General features: G+C 40.1%; 2 protein-coding genes across 3 annotated transcripts in view; both read left to right on the top strand.

Annotated features, from left to right (window-relative positions):
- The first annotated feature begins 1,654 nt into the window (after positions 1-1,654).
- LOC110509762 (phosphatidylinositol 4-phosphate 5-kinase type-1 beta) lies at positions 1,655-10,832 on the top strand. The gene is made up of 11 exons (XM_090226960.1): positions 1,655-1,871; positions 2,353-2,505; positions 2,680-2,976; positions 5,390-5,580; positions 5,745-5,825; positions 5,931-5,979; positions 6,066-6,150; positions 7,883-8,023; positions 8,214-8,349; positions 9,913-10,010; positions 10,373-10,832. Exons 1-11 carry the CDS (start codon positions 1,767-1,769, stop codon positions 10,393-10,395), a joined length of 1,359 nt encoding a protein of 452 aa, XP_090083086.1. The 5' UTR covers positions 1,655-1,766; the 3' UTR covers positions 10,396-10,832.
- A 2,083-nt stretch (positions 10,833-12,915) lies between these two features.
- The window catches only part of tjp2a (tight junction protein 2a (zona occludens 2)), a 35,458-nt gene continuing 32,882 nt past the window's right edge, over positions 12,916-15,491 (top strand). Inside the window, exon 1 of one of the 2 annotated variants that reach the window (XM_021590854.3) lies at positions 12,916-13,242. The gene's annotated coding sequence lies outside the window, so the exon portion shown is untranslated. The remainder of the gene's footprint in view (positions 13,243-15,491) is intronic. The other variant, XM_036967845.2, reaches the window with a different exon arrangement.

Genomic DNA, 15,491 nt, shown 5'->3' with positions numbered 1-15,491 from the left:
CATTTGTGTACTGTACCCTGTTCTATTGGGATGCAAATGTACTGTACGGATTGTCAGTGCTAAATTAGTGTTTGTACAGTGTGGCAAAAAAAGTATTTAGTCAGCCACCAATTGTGCAAGTTCTCCCACTTAAAAAGATGAGAGAGGCCTGTAATTTTCATCATAGGTACACTTCAACTATGACAGACAAAATGAGAAACAAAATCCAGAAAATCACATTGTTGGATTTTTTATGAATTTATTTGCAAATTATGGTGGAAAATAAGTATTTGGTCACCTACAAACAAGCACAATTTCTAGCTCTCACAGATCTGTAACTTCTTCTTTAAGAGGCTCCTCTGTCCTCCACTCGTTACCTGTATTAATAGCACCTGTTTGAACTTGTTGTCCGTATAAAAGACACCTGTCCACAACCTCAAACAGTCACATTCCAAACTCCACTATGGCCAAGAACAAAGAGCTATCAAAGGACACCAGAAACAAAATTGTAGACCTGCACCAGGCTGGGAAGACTGAATCTGCAATAGGTAAGCAGCTTGGTTTGAAGAAATCAACTGTGGGAGCAATTATTAGGAAATGGAAGACATACAAGACCACTGATAATCTCCCTCTATCTGGGGCTCCACGCAAGATCTCACCCAATGGGGTCAAAATGATCACAAGAACGGTGAGCAAAAATCGCAGAACCACACGGGGGGACCTAGTGAATGACCTGCAGAGAGCTGGGACCAAAGTAACAAAGCCTACCATCAGTAACACACTACGCCGCCAGGGACTCAAATCCTGCAGTGCCAGACGTGTCCCCCTGCTTAAGCCAGTACATGTCCAGGCCCGTCTGAAGTTTGCTAGAGAGCATTTGGATGATCCAGAAGAAGATTGGGAGAATGTCATATGGTCAGATGAAACCAAAATATAACTTTTTGGTAAAAACTCAACTCGTCGTGTTTGGAGGACAAAGAATGCTGAGTTGCATCCAAAGAACACCATACCTACTGTGAAGCATGGGGGTGGAAACATCATGCTTTGGGCTGTTTTTCTGCAAAGGGATCAGGATGACTGATCCGTGTAAAGGAAAGAATGAATGGGGCCATGTATTGTGAGATTTTGAGTGAAAACCTCCTTCCATCAGCAAGGGCATTGAAGATGAAACGTGGCTGGGTCTTTCAGCATGACAATGATCCCAAACACACCGCCCGGGAAACGAAGGAGTGGCTTCGTAAGAAGCATTTCAAGGTCCTGGAGTGGCCTAGCCAGTCTCCAGATCTCAACCCCCATAGAAAATCTTTGGAGGGAGTTGAAAGTCCGTGTTGCCCAGCAACAGCCCCAAAACATCACTGCTCTAGAGGAGATCTGCATGGAGGAATGGGCCAAAATACCAGCAACAGTGTGTGAAAACCTTGTGAAGACTTACAGAAAACGTTTGACCTTGTCATTGCCAACAAAGGGTATATAACAAAGTATTGAGATAAACTTTTGTTATTGACCAAATACTTATTTTCCACCATAATTTGCAAAAAAAATCATTAAAAATCCTACAATGTGATTTTCTAGATTTTTTTTCTCATTTTGTCTGTCATAGTTGAGGTGTACCTATGATGAAAATTACAGGCCTCTATCATCTTTTTAAGTGGGAGAACTTGCACAATTGGTGGCTGACTAAATACTTTTTTGCCCCACTGTATATGGATGTATAGGGCTGCTGTTGTACACTGATAACACTGATCTGTTTGTGTGATAACGCTTGTGTTGTCAGTGAGGGGAGCAACATGACCCCAGCGCACCACTTCCCAGACTTCCGCCTCAAAACCTACGCCCCTCTCGCCTTCCGCTACTTTAGGGAGCTCTTTGGCATCAAAGCAGATGACTACCTGGTTAGTGTGGAAAGCCCTTTACAGAAAACACTCCTACACACCATGTGCTTCTTTGATAATACAGCACACAATCATGTAGTAATACACCCCATTAGAGTTGTCTGATCTATAAGTAAGAGCACAGTGTTCACACTGGGCACATATGTCATTTCATTGTCTAGTTTGGATTTACATTTGAGTTGTCAACTAATGTGAATTCAATGTGAAATCAACAAAACATTTCACCATGTCATTGGATTTAGTTTAAAAGTTGGGTGAAAAAACTACAATTCCCTTACGTTGATGCCTTTTTTCAAATCCAATCAGTTTTCTACGTTAATTCAACGTCATCACATTTACATTTTTGGTTTGAAATTACTTCGAAACAATGTTGATTCAAACAGTTTTTGCCCATTGGGTTTGTTTTGTTATTTGAAAACTTCCATGTTGCTGTCCTGTCAATATGAATTCATGCTATTGGCTCTTCCTGTATGAATTCCAGTACTCCATCTGTAATGAGCCTCTAATCGAGCTGTCCAACCCCGGGGCCAGCAGTTCCTGGTTCTACCTGACCAGCGACGATGAGTTCATCATTAAGACAGTGCAACATAAAGAGGCTGAGTTCCTGCAGAAACTCCTTCCTGGTTACTACATGGTGAGCCCCTCCCTTAACACAAACACCATTCCTGGCATAATAAATAGGGCAACTCCTATCAGTTCTAGTGCCTTCAGGATATTCTTATTCAAATATTTTAAAGTTTAATTTAAATGTTGGCAGCGTGTGAACTATTCTCAAATGTATCTCTTTTTCCATCTTGTTTCATTTCAGAATCTGAATCAGAACCTGAGGACACTGCTACCTAAGTTCTATGGCCTGTACTGCATCCAGTGTGCCGGGGTCAACATCCGCCTGGTGGTGATGAACAACGTGTTGCCCAGGGCCCTCCAGATGCACTACAAATACGACCTGAAGGGCTCCACTTACAAACGCCACGCCTCGTGCAAGGAACGCGCCAAGTTCTCACCGACCTTCAAAGACCTGGACTTCCAGGAGATGCTTGAGGGCCTGCACTTTGATGGCGACATGTACAGTGCCTTAATGAAGACACTGCAGAGGGACTGCAGGGTGAGGCCGCTTGCAGTAGATTCACTTACTTATTGGTATTGAATATTCAAAACATGAAGGCTAGTCAAGTGTGTGTTGTTAGAGGGACATTTTAGTTCCTTCAATAGCATTTGGTTGGATATTTCTCATTGAACTTTGAACCCTCATTGGCAATCATGTTACATAAGGATGACTGGCCTCTTCTCCATCACCATTGAGCCCTTCTGAATGACTGCATTATTACTCAACAGAGGAACTGGACATGTGGTAGGTAGGCAGCAGCACTGTAAGCTAACTCAGGCATTGTTAAGGCCTTTGTTTAGAGGAGTTATTGTGTCACATCAGTGATGGTCAGAAGCAATGTTCCCTCTAAGCTGTGCACGAGATTGAACTTCACTCAATTTTCTACAGTTTTCCCCTTGAGTTAGCACTATCAACATTTCGCTCTACTGTGGGAATTGTGATTGAATCAATGCAATATTAGCCACGTACACAGACCGGTGCGCCATAACCAATCTTCTTCTATGGTATGATGGCATTCTCAACAATTAGATGTGCATTCCGCCACCTACTGTGCAGGTGCATAATAAGAATCCCAAAAAAGGAAATAATGTGGGTAAAAATAAATCAAATATCGTACAAACTATCAAAAAATAAATTAACAAAATCAACCTGCTTTTCTGTAAAACACTCATTCTAATCAGGTCCCTACACAGGTTCAGAAGACTCCTGTGAGGGCGGGACATTTCCTAGAGACATTAGTCCTTGCAGTGCTTCAGCACTCCAAAAACGTATCGGCTGCAGATAAAATGACAATTGTGCTGTACAATTAATCACTGTGGCTATAAATGCCACAAAATCCATATTCTTTACAATGAGTGTATCCAGATCACTCGATTTACTTAAAACACTAACAACTGGTTGCGATGCATCCACCGCCATATCTTCAACACTGTTGCCTCTTGACCTTTGACTCTCTTCAACCGGTACACAGCTCTGATCCTTGACACCTCGAACCTCCTTCACCCTAACAGGGCACTCAAGAAAGTCCAGAGTATGATCCCCACCACAGTTGCAACATTTTCCATTCACCGATTCTTCAATAGCATACTTCTCCCGTCTGCAAACATTTCACATGTGCCCATATCCTTTACAATTCCCACACTGTAATGGTTTGGACACAAATGCTCTCACTGCATATCGTACATATCTCTCACCACATACTGTACATAGCTTCACATGTTCAGGTAGTCCCCTCAAACAACAATAATAGGTTTATCTCTTTCCTTCCATTTACCGTAGGGGTCAGGTGACGTGCACTGACCACACCTGGGATTATCTGACTAAGTTACTCGTCTTCTATATCCAACGAGACTCCAGCTATAACTCCTTTGGCTGGCGCCCTGCTCTGAAGAGCAATACGTGGGCTGACGTGGGCAATTTTGCCAGATGCAGTGCACGCTTCTGTTCTTCGACACAATTAACCAAAACAAGTCACCTTGATTGAATCCACCTTTCCCACTGCTTTCTTCACAGTCCTCGATATTACAAATGGATTTCCCAAATGAAACTATTGGGCCGGTCTTCTACTATAGCTTTTGCTCGTTTTGTTCCATTCTTTGATTTCACTATTTTCCATTCATTATCCCGCACTTTCAGATTCAAGCACAGTCTCCATTTCCCCACCTAACCACCTAGGGCCTTCCCACCATAACCAATCAGAGCTGCAGTAGGCCTATATGCAAATAGCCATTGCCATATATGGATCTGTACCATTCACTTTGAACTGGACTTTGTTTAGACTACAGTATGAGCGGTGGCGAGTAGATTTGCTTGTTTTGAGAACAGTGACAGCTGCATGTAGCCAGGTGTGCAGATTTGTTCATATTCTTTGCTAGTTGGTGAGTTATTAGCCCAGTTATAGCTCATTTCTAGTAAACAATAGGGGAGTGGCTGCTTCCAACGAGCACAAAATGTGTGCATTTCTAGCCATCTTTGAAAAGCCAGTCAGGTAAAGAGTTTTTAAAAAATGTCTTAAAGGGGAAGTTCTGTATTTTAAGACGGTCTTGAATTAGCTAAGTAGCCAATAGGCAGAGCGTAGCATAATTTGTCTGATTCTCTGTAATAATGGCATGATAATAATAATACATTTTATTTTGTAAAGTGGTTTCTGAGAAAAAAATAGAGGGAACATTGGTCAGAAGGCTAGAGGTTTAAGTGTGTTTGGTTTGCTAATCCATCTTTGGTGGCTAGTTTGACAGGACTTTCAGCATGGGTGGTTGTTGAATGTCACGTGGAGTGGTCAGTTAAGAGGATTGTTGAGAATTTAAGTGGGGAAAAAAAAGTTGTCATGTTTGCTTTGGTCATGTGGCCTTTTATGTTCCTGTCATCTTAATGTGTCTGTGTGTGGATTGTGTGGTCATGTGACGGTCAGGTCCTGGAGAGCTTTAAGATCATGGACTACAGCCTCCTGCTGGGGGTGCATGTGCAGGACAAGAAGTGTCTGGACAGGGGGGCCAGGGCGGACAGTAAGCGCCTCAATGGCCAGAGGGTCCTCTACTCCACCGCCCTGGAGTCCATCCAAGGGGACGGCAAGGTTGCAGAGCCAGTGGCCGAAGATGACACGTGAGAGAGCATTCACCTTCATAAGGCCCTTTCACCAATGACATATCACTGACTTCACAATGAGTCATTGTAAACATTAGTGCATTGTATTATTCACACCATAATTCAGTCACACACTGCATAGAAGCTGTGTGAGATGTAAATTCATTTTTTTTATCCATTAGAATGGGTGGAATTCCAGCTAAACACAAAGATGAGAAGCTGCTGATCTTCTTAGGGATCATTGACATCCTCCAGTCCTACCGGTGAGGACTTTTTGTGGAACCACTGTCGTCATTTCCATCAAGACAAACGTATCAATGTTACACAAAACATAAATGATCTTTGTAACACCTGTACTTCTTTTTAAGGTTCATCAAGAAGGTGGAGCACTCCTGGAAAGCCCTCGTACATGATGGGGTAGGCTACAGTGTGTGTGTGTGATTGTATTCATATTCCATTTTGCTCTCATAGCGGCCGGACACCTGTGTATCTTTGTGTTTCAGGATACAGTGTCAGTTCACAGGCCCGGTTTCTATGCAGACAGATTTTTGAAGTTCATGGGCGGCACTGTATTCAAAAATATCCGTCGTAAGTGACCTCTTTCACTTAAACATCCTCAATGTGACCTTATACAGTGCCTTGCGAAAGTATTCGGCCCCCTTGAACTTTGCGACCTTTTGCCACATTTCAGGCTTCAAACATAAAGATATAAAACTGTATTTTTTGTGAAGAATCAACAACAAGTGGGACACAATCATGAAGTGGAACGACATTTATTGGATATTTCAAACTTTTTTAACAAATCAAAAACTGAAAAATTGGGCGTGCAAAATTATTCAGCCGCTTTACTTTCAGTGCAGCAAACTCTCTCCAGAAGTTCAGTGAGGATCTCTGAATGATCCAATGACCTAAATGACTAATGATGATAAATACAATCCACCTGTGTGTAATCAAGTCTCCGTATAAATGCACCTGCACTGTGATAGTCTCAGAGGTCCGTCAAAAGCGCAGAGAGCATCATGAAGAACAAGGAACACACCAGGCAGGTCCGAGATACTGTTGTGAAGAAGTTTAAAGCCGGATTTGGATACAAAAAGATTTCCCAAGCTTTAAACATCCCAAGGAGCACTGTGCAAGCGATAATATTGAAATGGAAGGAGTATCAGACCACTGCAAATCTACCAAGACCTGGCCGTCCCTCTAAACTTTCAGCTCATACAAGGAGAAGACTGATCAGAGATGCAGCCAAGAGGCCCATTATCACTCTGGATGAACTGCAGAGATCTACAGCTGAGGTGGGAGACTCTGTCCATAGGACAACAATCAGACGTATATTGCACAAATCTGGCCTTTATGGAAGAGTGGCAAGAAGAAAGCCATTTCTTAAAGATATCCATAAAAAGTGTCGTTTAAAGTTTGCCACAAGCCACCTGGGAGACACACCAAACATGTGGAAGAAGGTGCTCTGGTCAGATGAAACCAAAATTGAACTTTCTGGCAACAATGCAAACGTTATGTTTGGCGTAAAAGCAACACAGCTGAACACACCATCCCCACTGTCAAACATGGTGGTGGCAGCATCATGGTTTGGGCCTGCTTTTCTTCAGCAGGGACAGGGAAGATGGTTAAAATTGATGGGAAGATGGATGGAGCCAAATACAGGACCATTCTGGAAGAAAACCTGATGGAGTCTGCAAAAGACCTGAGACTGGGACGGAGATTTGTCTTCCAACAAGACAATGATCCAAAACATAAAGCAAAATCTACAATGGAATGGTTCAAAAATAAACATATCCAGGTGTTAGAATGGCCAAGTCAAAGTCCAGACCTGAATCCAATCGAGAATCTGTGGAAAGAACTGAAAACTGCTGTTCACAAATGCTCTCCATCCAACCTCACTGAGCTCGAGCTGTTTTGCAAGGAGGAATGAGAAAAAATGTCAGTCTCTCGATGTGTAAAACTCATAGAGACATACCCCATGCGACTTACAGCTGTAATCGCAGCAAAAGGTGGCGCTACAAAGTATTAACTTAAGGGGGCTGAATAATTTTGCACGCCCAATTTTTCAGTTTTTGATTTGTTAAAAAAGTTTGAAATATCCAATAAATGTCGTTCCACTTCATGATTGTGTCCCACTTGTTGTTGATTCTTCACAAAAAAATACAGTTTTATATCTTTATGTTTGAAGCCTGAAATGTGGCAAAAGGTCGCAAAGTTCAAGGGGGCCGAATACTTTCGCAAGGCACTGTATATTTCCCCATTCCTTTTCTTCGTAATTTCACTAATGCTCTCTGTTTATCTCTCTCCCACTCTCTCTCAGCTCTAAGAGGAGCATCCTCCAAGAGGAAGAGGAGCTCCATCCATGCGATGAGGTCAGCCTCCCAGGAGGTACTGTCCCCCCAAAAGGAGGAGAAGAAGGACGAGAGAAAGGCCCAAAGCATGGAGAGCCTGGGCGGACAATGTAGTCACCCTTTATATAAAAAAAAAAGATTGTGGGTTGTGTCTATTGGGCCTGTACACACGCCATGCCTGTACACACGCCATGCCTGTACACACGCCATGCCTGTACACACGCCATGCCTGTACACACGCCATGCACTCTCTGCTTTATCATTTGACGTTTTTTTGTATTTCTCTGTTTTGTTCAACAGTAATGAGTTCCTCCAAGCACTCTGACCTAGTCCTACTTCCGAAATGTTTAAATCAGGCTGTTTCCTCATCCTTCTCCACTCTTGAGAAGATCAAGAAAGACCTTGAGGAGCACTTTGAGGAGCACCTGGAGAATAGGTACAGTGTCGACTGCACATTAAATCTTTACACCTTCACCACTTAGCACAAACTGGTTGAGTCAACATTGTTTCAGTGTCTTTTGTCAATTTATTTTGACATGGAATCTACATGGAAAATACATTGGATTTGAAAAAAGTTAACTGTTGTTTTGAGGGTGAAATTTCAACCACCAGATTACGTATGTGATATTTGTAACCAATTTTCAACATAGACAAACTGTGTATAAAATATGTTGAATTTGTACATTTGAAACAACGCCAGATCTCCAATGTAAAATCCACTGTCAGAAAAAGATAAAAATAGGCTGGGCAGCACTTCCTACTAGAGAATTGATCTACTACTATTGATTTGGTCTCCCATCCAGGGTTTTAACCAAGCCCAGCCTAGCTTTGATATTTATCACTGATTACTACCAATGTGTTATCATGAGAACAATTATTGAGAGATCTCTTCTCTATATTCACTGTTTCTATCGAAGTCATTCCAAAGCGTAGGTTTAACAGAGTAAATACTATACGGTGCCTTCAGAAAATATTCATACCACATTTTGTTACAGCCTGAATTCATAATGGATTAAATAGATTTGTTTTCTCACGATCTACAAACAATACCCCAGAATGACAGTGAAAACATGTTTTTAGAAATGTTTGTAAATGTATTGAAAATTAAATACAGAAATATCTAATTGACTCAGGGGTATTAAGCACACGTTTAGTGCTGAACTTATTTAGGTTTGCCATAACATAGGGGTTGAGTACATAATTCGACTTTGCCGTTATTGTGTGTAGGCCAGCGACAAAAAAAACTAAATGTAATCAATTTTAAATTCAGGCTGTAACACAGTTGGGGGGTGTGAATACTTTCTGAAGGCAATAAGTCATATCATCAATTATACTATTTAGTTAGTTAGTTTTTGTTGTTTTGTTGGCGACATTTAAGAAATAAAGAAATGTATGCTCACAACGCTGCACCTTGGTCCGGTCATTTTCAAGACGACGCACGTAACAGCAGGTCTGTGGAGATCTTCACAATTGCTATAATAATCTGTGCAGAATCTCAAATATCATTGATCACTTGCACTATGTACTTTTAATGTAATCTCAACTGCAATCCAGGTCATTTGGTTGTGCTATTAGATTAAGCACAGTGATCACACATTAAGTTGTTGTATAAATAAACAATATCTGACATTGTATTCCCATTTGAATTTTGTAGTTTTAAATGGTTGAAAGCATAGTGATAACACATTGGGAATTTAACAAACATCTGGCTGTCTTTTTGAGTGACTGAATAAAGGTTGAAATCTCAATGGTCAACGTCTTAACCAAATAATACCCAAATTTCCATGTTGAAATGATGCGGTGTGCCCAGTGGGTCCTCACCCTGATTGTACACCGCACCACTTCATATACACCAGACCTCACCCACTCCTTATCCACCTTAGCACCCTTATACCTTTCAAGGCTCACCCCTTGATGGAACCAACAGTTTGTTCTGTTAGACAGTGATGGAGTTATGTATCTTTGTTGTCCATTGTAACTCTTCCCACTGTCTCCTCAGTGATAACCATTGTGACTCCAGTGCAAATGTGGCCCTGGATGACACGGTCCCCTCTCCCCATACCCAGGGCAGTCCAGACTCTACGCAATGTCTACTTGGTGGGTGTACAAGATACACTATGCATTTAGTTAGGAGTCTATATCTGTTTAATAGTGTCTATGACATCATCACTTCTGCTTGTCTCTATGATATCATAAATATTCCATGCCCTTTGTAAGGTCACTGATTATGTCGCTCTGTGACATCATTGCTAACTTAGCTCCTATGTAGGACATCACTAAGATGTATTTAGGCATTTCCCATATGTCCTTTTCAATGTCTGTCTCTGACGTCATCAGCATTGTTTTTTGTTCTTCTCTATTACCAATCCTCTCTGTGAAATCCCTGTTTGTTTGGTAATCTAAGACATCTCCAACATCTCCTCTGTTACATCTCTGATTCTCAACCTCTTATGTTCTAGTGAAGACGGGTGGAAGAAGATGAAAAGTCCCTTCCCACAGCATCACTAAATAGATAATGATCTCTTTAAGCATCAACTGCACATAAAAACGCTATTATGACAGTGCTCCAATACAGACTGTCCTGCCTTTTGAAGTCATGACCTGCACTGTAAAGCACCTTTCTCCTGCTACCGTACACTTTGCTGCTACTTTAAAATCAGGGACAATCCTGAGGTTTTCGAATGGAGATTACTAGCAACAGTCACCTTGTGGAACATGCCAAATCACTTTTATTCAATGCTTCTCTAGCAAAGCTCTATTTGTCACTAATGACAATGTTTAAATCTCTGAGGCTGGATTCCTGAAAAAATGTAATCTGTAAATGTTATTTGATTAAATAGGAAGCATTAAAAATATATATATATACATGCATAAAGATATAGAGTTTAATTAAAATAAATCTAGAATAGTACAAGAAAATACTGTATTGAGCAAATGCTTTAGTTACATGACATACTTTTGAGACTCCCGAAATCAACCCATTAAGTCATATCACAATCTAGACCTTGGACACCAGGGAACACACAATGTACTGGGGATTTAAGGCTTGCACACATCGCAGCGAATGTGGTTCTAGCATTCGTCTACCAATCGTTCAGCACGCTGTGTTTTAGGGACCACCCGCTGTACATGTTTGACTGCCAAAACATTTCTGCCGATTCTACATGTAAAATTGATTCGCAGTTGTTTTGCAAAGTACATTCAGACGTGCTAAATAGTCCTACTCTTGGCCAGCAAATGCTATCGGTGTGTCTGAGCCCTTAATTGCCAATCAATGTTCCATGCATTGAATTAGTCAAGATTGTAAAACAATGCCATGGTGAAAGAATACATTCGAAGGCCTATGTTATGTAGCTAAAGACATGTGATTATGCCATATCAAGAAGTGTCTTCCTTTCATGATCACACATTTTCTAATGCATTTCATATAGGTGTAGGCCCATTAATGATCAGGCATGATTGCACATTTTATTTGTTTTAAAATTATGTATTTCAAGATTTTTTTTTAAATGTACAGTTGGCATAATATGTATATTGTATTTTAAAATAATTAGTCTTCTAGAAATATTTGTCTGTCAAATAAAATCAGATTTAATGCCGTAGCATTGTATGTTTCCGTCTCTAAACTCTCTATCATTGCCATGCCCATAAATGATCAATAGGGGGCACAATGTGTATAGAATTACTGATCTCTATTTCTTTCCTCATCGAGGATTATGTTACGATAGATGCAAACGCTATCAATATTCCATATAGAAGCTTTTTCAGTGAAAACTAAACATAGAAAATATATACATTTTATCTGTTCATGTGAGTTTAAAAAACATGGGTTTGAATGGGGACTCCCGTTCTATTAATTCTATCAAGGCTATCAACATACCTGTGTAATTTTTTTATTCTATCCGATAACTGAAATTCAGATAGATAATCTTAGAAAAACTGGGCCCTGGTGATTCACAGCCAAGTCCTCCTGGGTCACGCCTTAAGAATGGGCTGTTGTGGCTTCAAAAGTTGTTTTCATTATCTGGAGATGCACAGGAAAATTCAAAAGGCTTCCATCGATCACAGTTTGGAGACCACTACATTTTAACACATCAGGGAATCTCACTATTACAATCTTCTATGGACATTGCAGGCCAATGCTATCAATATACCCTGTTTGAAAACAATGAACCCATCCATGATTTTCAAATGCAGAAACTCAACAGCTGACATCAAGGAAACATACAACAGGCTATCAACATACAGTGCATTCGGAAAGTATTCAGACCTCTTGACTTTTTCCACATTTTGTTACATTACAGCCTTATTCTAAAATTGATTTGTTTTTTTACACCTCATCAGTCTACACACAATATCACATAATGACAGAGCAAAACATTTTAAAAAAAATATAATTTTTGCATTTGTATTAAAAATACACATCTGATCGTATTTACTTAAGTATTCAGACCCTTTACTCAGTCATGTTTTGAAGCACCTTCAATTGAAGCACCAAATCAATTGAATTTAAGCACAGGTGGAATCCAATCAAGTTGTCGAAACATCTCAACAACCATCAATGGAAACAGGATGCACCTAAGCTCAATTTCAAGTCTCATAGCAAAGGGACTGAATATTTACGTAAATAAGATATTTGTGTTTTTTATTTTGAATACATTTGCCAACATTTCTAAAAACCTGTTTTCGCTTTGTCATTATGGGGTAGATTATTGTGTGTAGATTGAGGGGGGAAATTTTTATTTAAACCCCAAACAGCAATCAATCCAGAAGTAGAAGCACTGAATCAAAATTGTAGCCTATTGATAACATGTCGGTAGGATGGTAATGGTTGAGATAAAAATGGTTGAGTGGATGAGGAGTTTCCTTTTATGTTTCACTTCCCAGGTATGATTCATACAGTTTCGGTGTGGATTAGGCCCTACTTTGAATTATAAGGAGTGTGTGATTGGCAGGAGTGAGTCGGCTTTGTCTCACCTTACATATTAATGAGCTGACATTCAGTTTCTGTACAATTCACTGGGGAGTGTGGACATCCGTACGGAAAGTGGGCTATATAAGTGTACATTTGACGGGGGACTCATGCCCTTTCTGCGGAACTGAACTCACCTACGTATGGTCACGTGGTAGTCTACAGCACTGTGCGTGACTCACCTGCAGTTTCAACGCCACGCCCATACCTGCAAAAACCAGGAAACGCAAAGCATTGCCGCACAACGAACTGCTTTTTTCTTACCTCAAAACACACCTTCTGCTGGTAAACTATCATTTTCTGATTTTAATTGTGGTTTTCCATCGCAAACTACCAAATATCCAGAATTTTCATTAGGTAAGTCAAACTTCGAAATTGCCTTTCGTAACGTAGTGTATAATCTCTCAGTTTGCTTCTCTTGTCTTATTTGGGTATTGACCATTGTTCACAGTAGCCATAACATGCGCTTTATTTCTAAGGTAAAACATCAAACTTCTTAAAATATAGTACAATTATAACTGATCAGGCTTGGGCGGCCTCAGTGTTTGTCCTTTGTAGCCCATTCATGAGGGTTATTCTGTTACAGAAACGTCACGATTTGGCCTACATTCTGAGGAGGCCTCAACTCAATGTTACTACTGAACCATTTCCATTTGTTCGTGTCTAGTAGTTGACCTATTCAACTTCATCCACTCTTGCTTTTTGGGGTAACCAAAACCTATTTTATACAGATTATAATTTTGTAAATATTAACTGGTGTCTTTGAGTGTGGCTATGGGTGTTTCTAGCCCTTGATCATGACTCGGTCCAAGTCTTTGGATGAAAGCTTCCTCTGTATGGGGGAGTTTGCCGATGCACATTAACGCGCATTGCTTGCGTTACGTTTTGGAAGCATTAGTATTGAACCAGATAGTACGTTCAACCTTTTGGCAGCTATCTTTAGGATAGTAAGAAAAGCCATGCATGAATCGTCAATGTGAAATTGAATCGGTGAACATACAAACACCATGTTACGATTACGGACTTACATTTTAGTCTTGAACAAATCTTGCTTTGCAATTCTGACGTACAATAATACCTTTCAGAGCTTTGGCAGTTTCATCTCCCCAACAAAACATGTACACCAAACGGCCTGTGAGGACTGCTACGCGAACAAGTAGAAAACAGTATTTACAAAATAAAAAATAAATGGTCAGGAAAGTTTCAAAGTTAAGTCTCTATTACCCCTCAGTTGAGTTTACTTCACATTTAGGTTGCTAATGTAATGGATTTGTTGGCCAAGTCTAGATAGCACTAGCTGTATTATGCCTACAACAGTGACTTTTCAATCCGCTAGGTGTATCTCTACAGACGTGGACATCCCCATGCATGCATATGACTAATCAAAATATGACTAATTCAATATGGCACCATCCCATTCTCTGGGCTCTGTCTGTAATCATAACCAGCAGTATATACCAGGAATAACGAAACAGAATATAATAGATATTTGGTGAATATATAAATTATGTATGACCACTGGAGTCTTTGCCAGTCAAAATAAAAAATATTTCATCACTAAATCTTGCCAAAGCATATTCTGTAGGAGGGGTTTATATGAATTTAAAATCATTTTACATGATTTGTATGAATCGGGCCATGAACATATGGCCTTTGAAATGAACTAGGGAGAGGTTAAACAGATGTCTGGCATAAACTTATTCCCCACTTTACAATAACTCTGTTGCAGTGGTCTTAGGTAGTTCCGTATAGGCTATTCCCTCCATCGCGACACTGCTGCCCAGTTGAAGAGCTTGTTATCTGCTTGCAGCAGCGCCTTTGGAAAAGCACCCCTCAGCCTCAGAATATGCCCTTCTAGAGGCATGCAGTCATAGTCATTATACCCTAATGTAGACCTACTAGCCAGGAAAAAGTGCAGAGCATGCATAATGCTGCATCTCATATTCCAACATTTTAACATTTAGTTCATCCTCCAGTATTCAGTATGTCATTAATTCTGTCATTTGCCTGAGTTGCAATATGAACTAAATCAAAGAGAATAGAACAGTCTTATCCATTTGTTTATTGAAATCCATGTGTGTATTCTAAATTCCTCAAAGGTCTTTAGCCTATCATTTTAACAATTTGATGTTTCATTTTGGCATATCCAAATAAAATAGGACTTCAACTTGTAGGCATTGCAATTTAGGCTATAGTTTTGGGTACTGGTGTCTTGCAGAGTAATTTGAACTATTTGTTTTATAACTGCTTTTATTGGCCTCCCCTTAAAAAGAGGCCCTAGCTCACAGGCCTCTAAATATAGCCTCTAAATAAATAGCTTTATGAGTAGTGGGTATTTCTCCATTCTGATTGTTTTATACTGTTCAATTCAACTTCAACCAAAAATAATTTTTCATCAATTTCCTGCACTCATATGAGATCATTTCCACACTGCCACGTAAGGGCTGCATGATATAGGCAAAAAAATCTAGGCCTTATTTTTTAACACATAGGTGAACTGTTGGGATCATGAAACTATAATGATTTTTCTATTTTTTTAGTTACAATATAATCGTGGGCACTTTGCATAGTGTTTGACATGACAATGATTGAAAATGCAAGGGAGG

The sequence above is a fragment of the Oncorhynchus mykiss genome, chromosome 29 (genome assembly GCF_057628025.1).
Source record: "Oncorhynchus mykiss isolate SJ-2025 chromosome 29, ASM5762802v1, whole genome shotgun sequence".
NCBI classification, from domain to species: Eukaryota; Metazoa; Chordata; class Actinopteri; order Salmoniformes; family Salmonidae; genus Oncorhynchus; species Oncorhynchus mykiss.
The sequence above is the reverse complement of the archived record's forward strand: the minus strand, read 5'-3'. Positions and strand labels throughout refer to the sequence as shown.

Bases quoted from the DNA above. Each gene is read 5' to 3' on its own strand.
- LOC110509762 (XM_090226960.1), top strand. From the start codon at position 1,767: ATGACCCCAGCGCACCACTTCCCAGACTTCCGCCTCAAAACCTACGCC. The intron at 5,980-6,065 runs GTAGGCTACAGT...TTTGTGTTTCAG, and splicing joins AAGCCCTCGTACATGATGGG to GATACAGTGTCAGTTCACAG. The intron at 8,350-9,912 runs GTACAGTGTCGA...CTGTCTCCTCAG, and splicing joins GAGGAGCACCTGGAGAATAG to TGATAACCATTGTGACTCCA.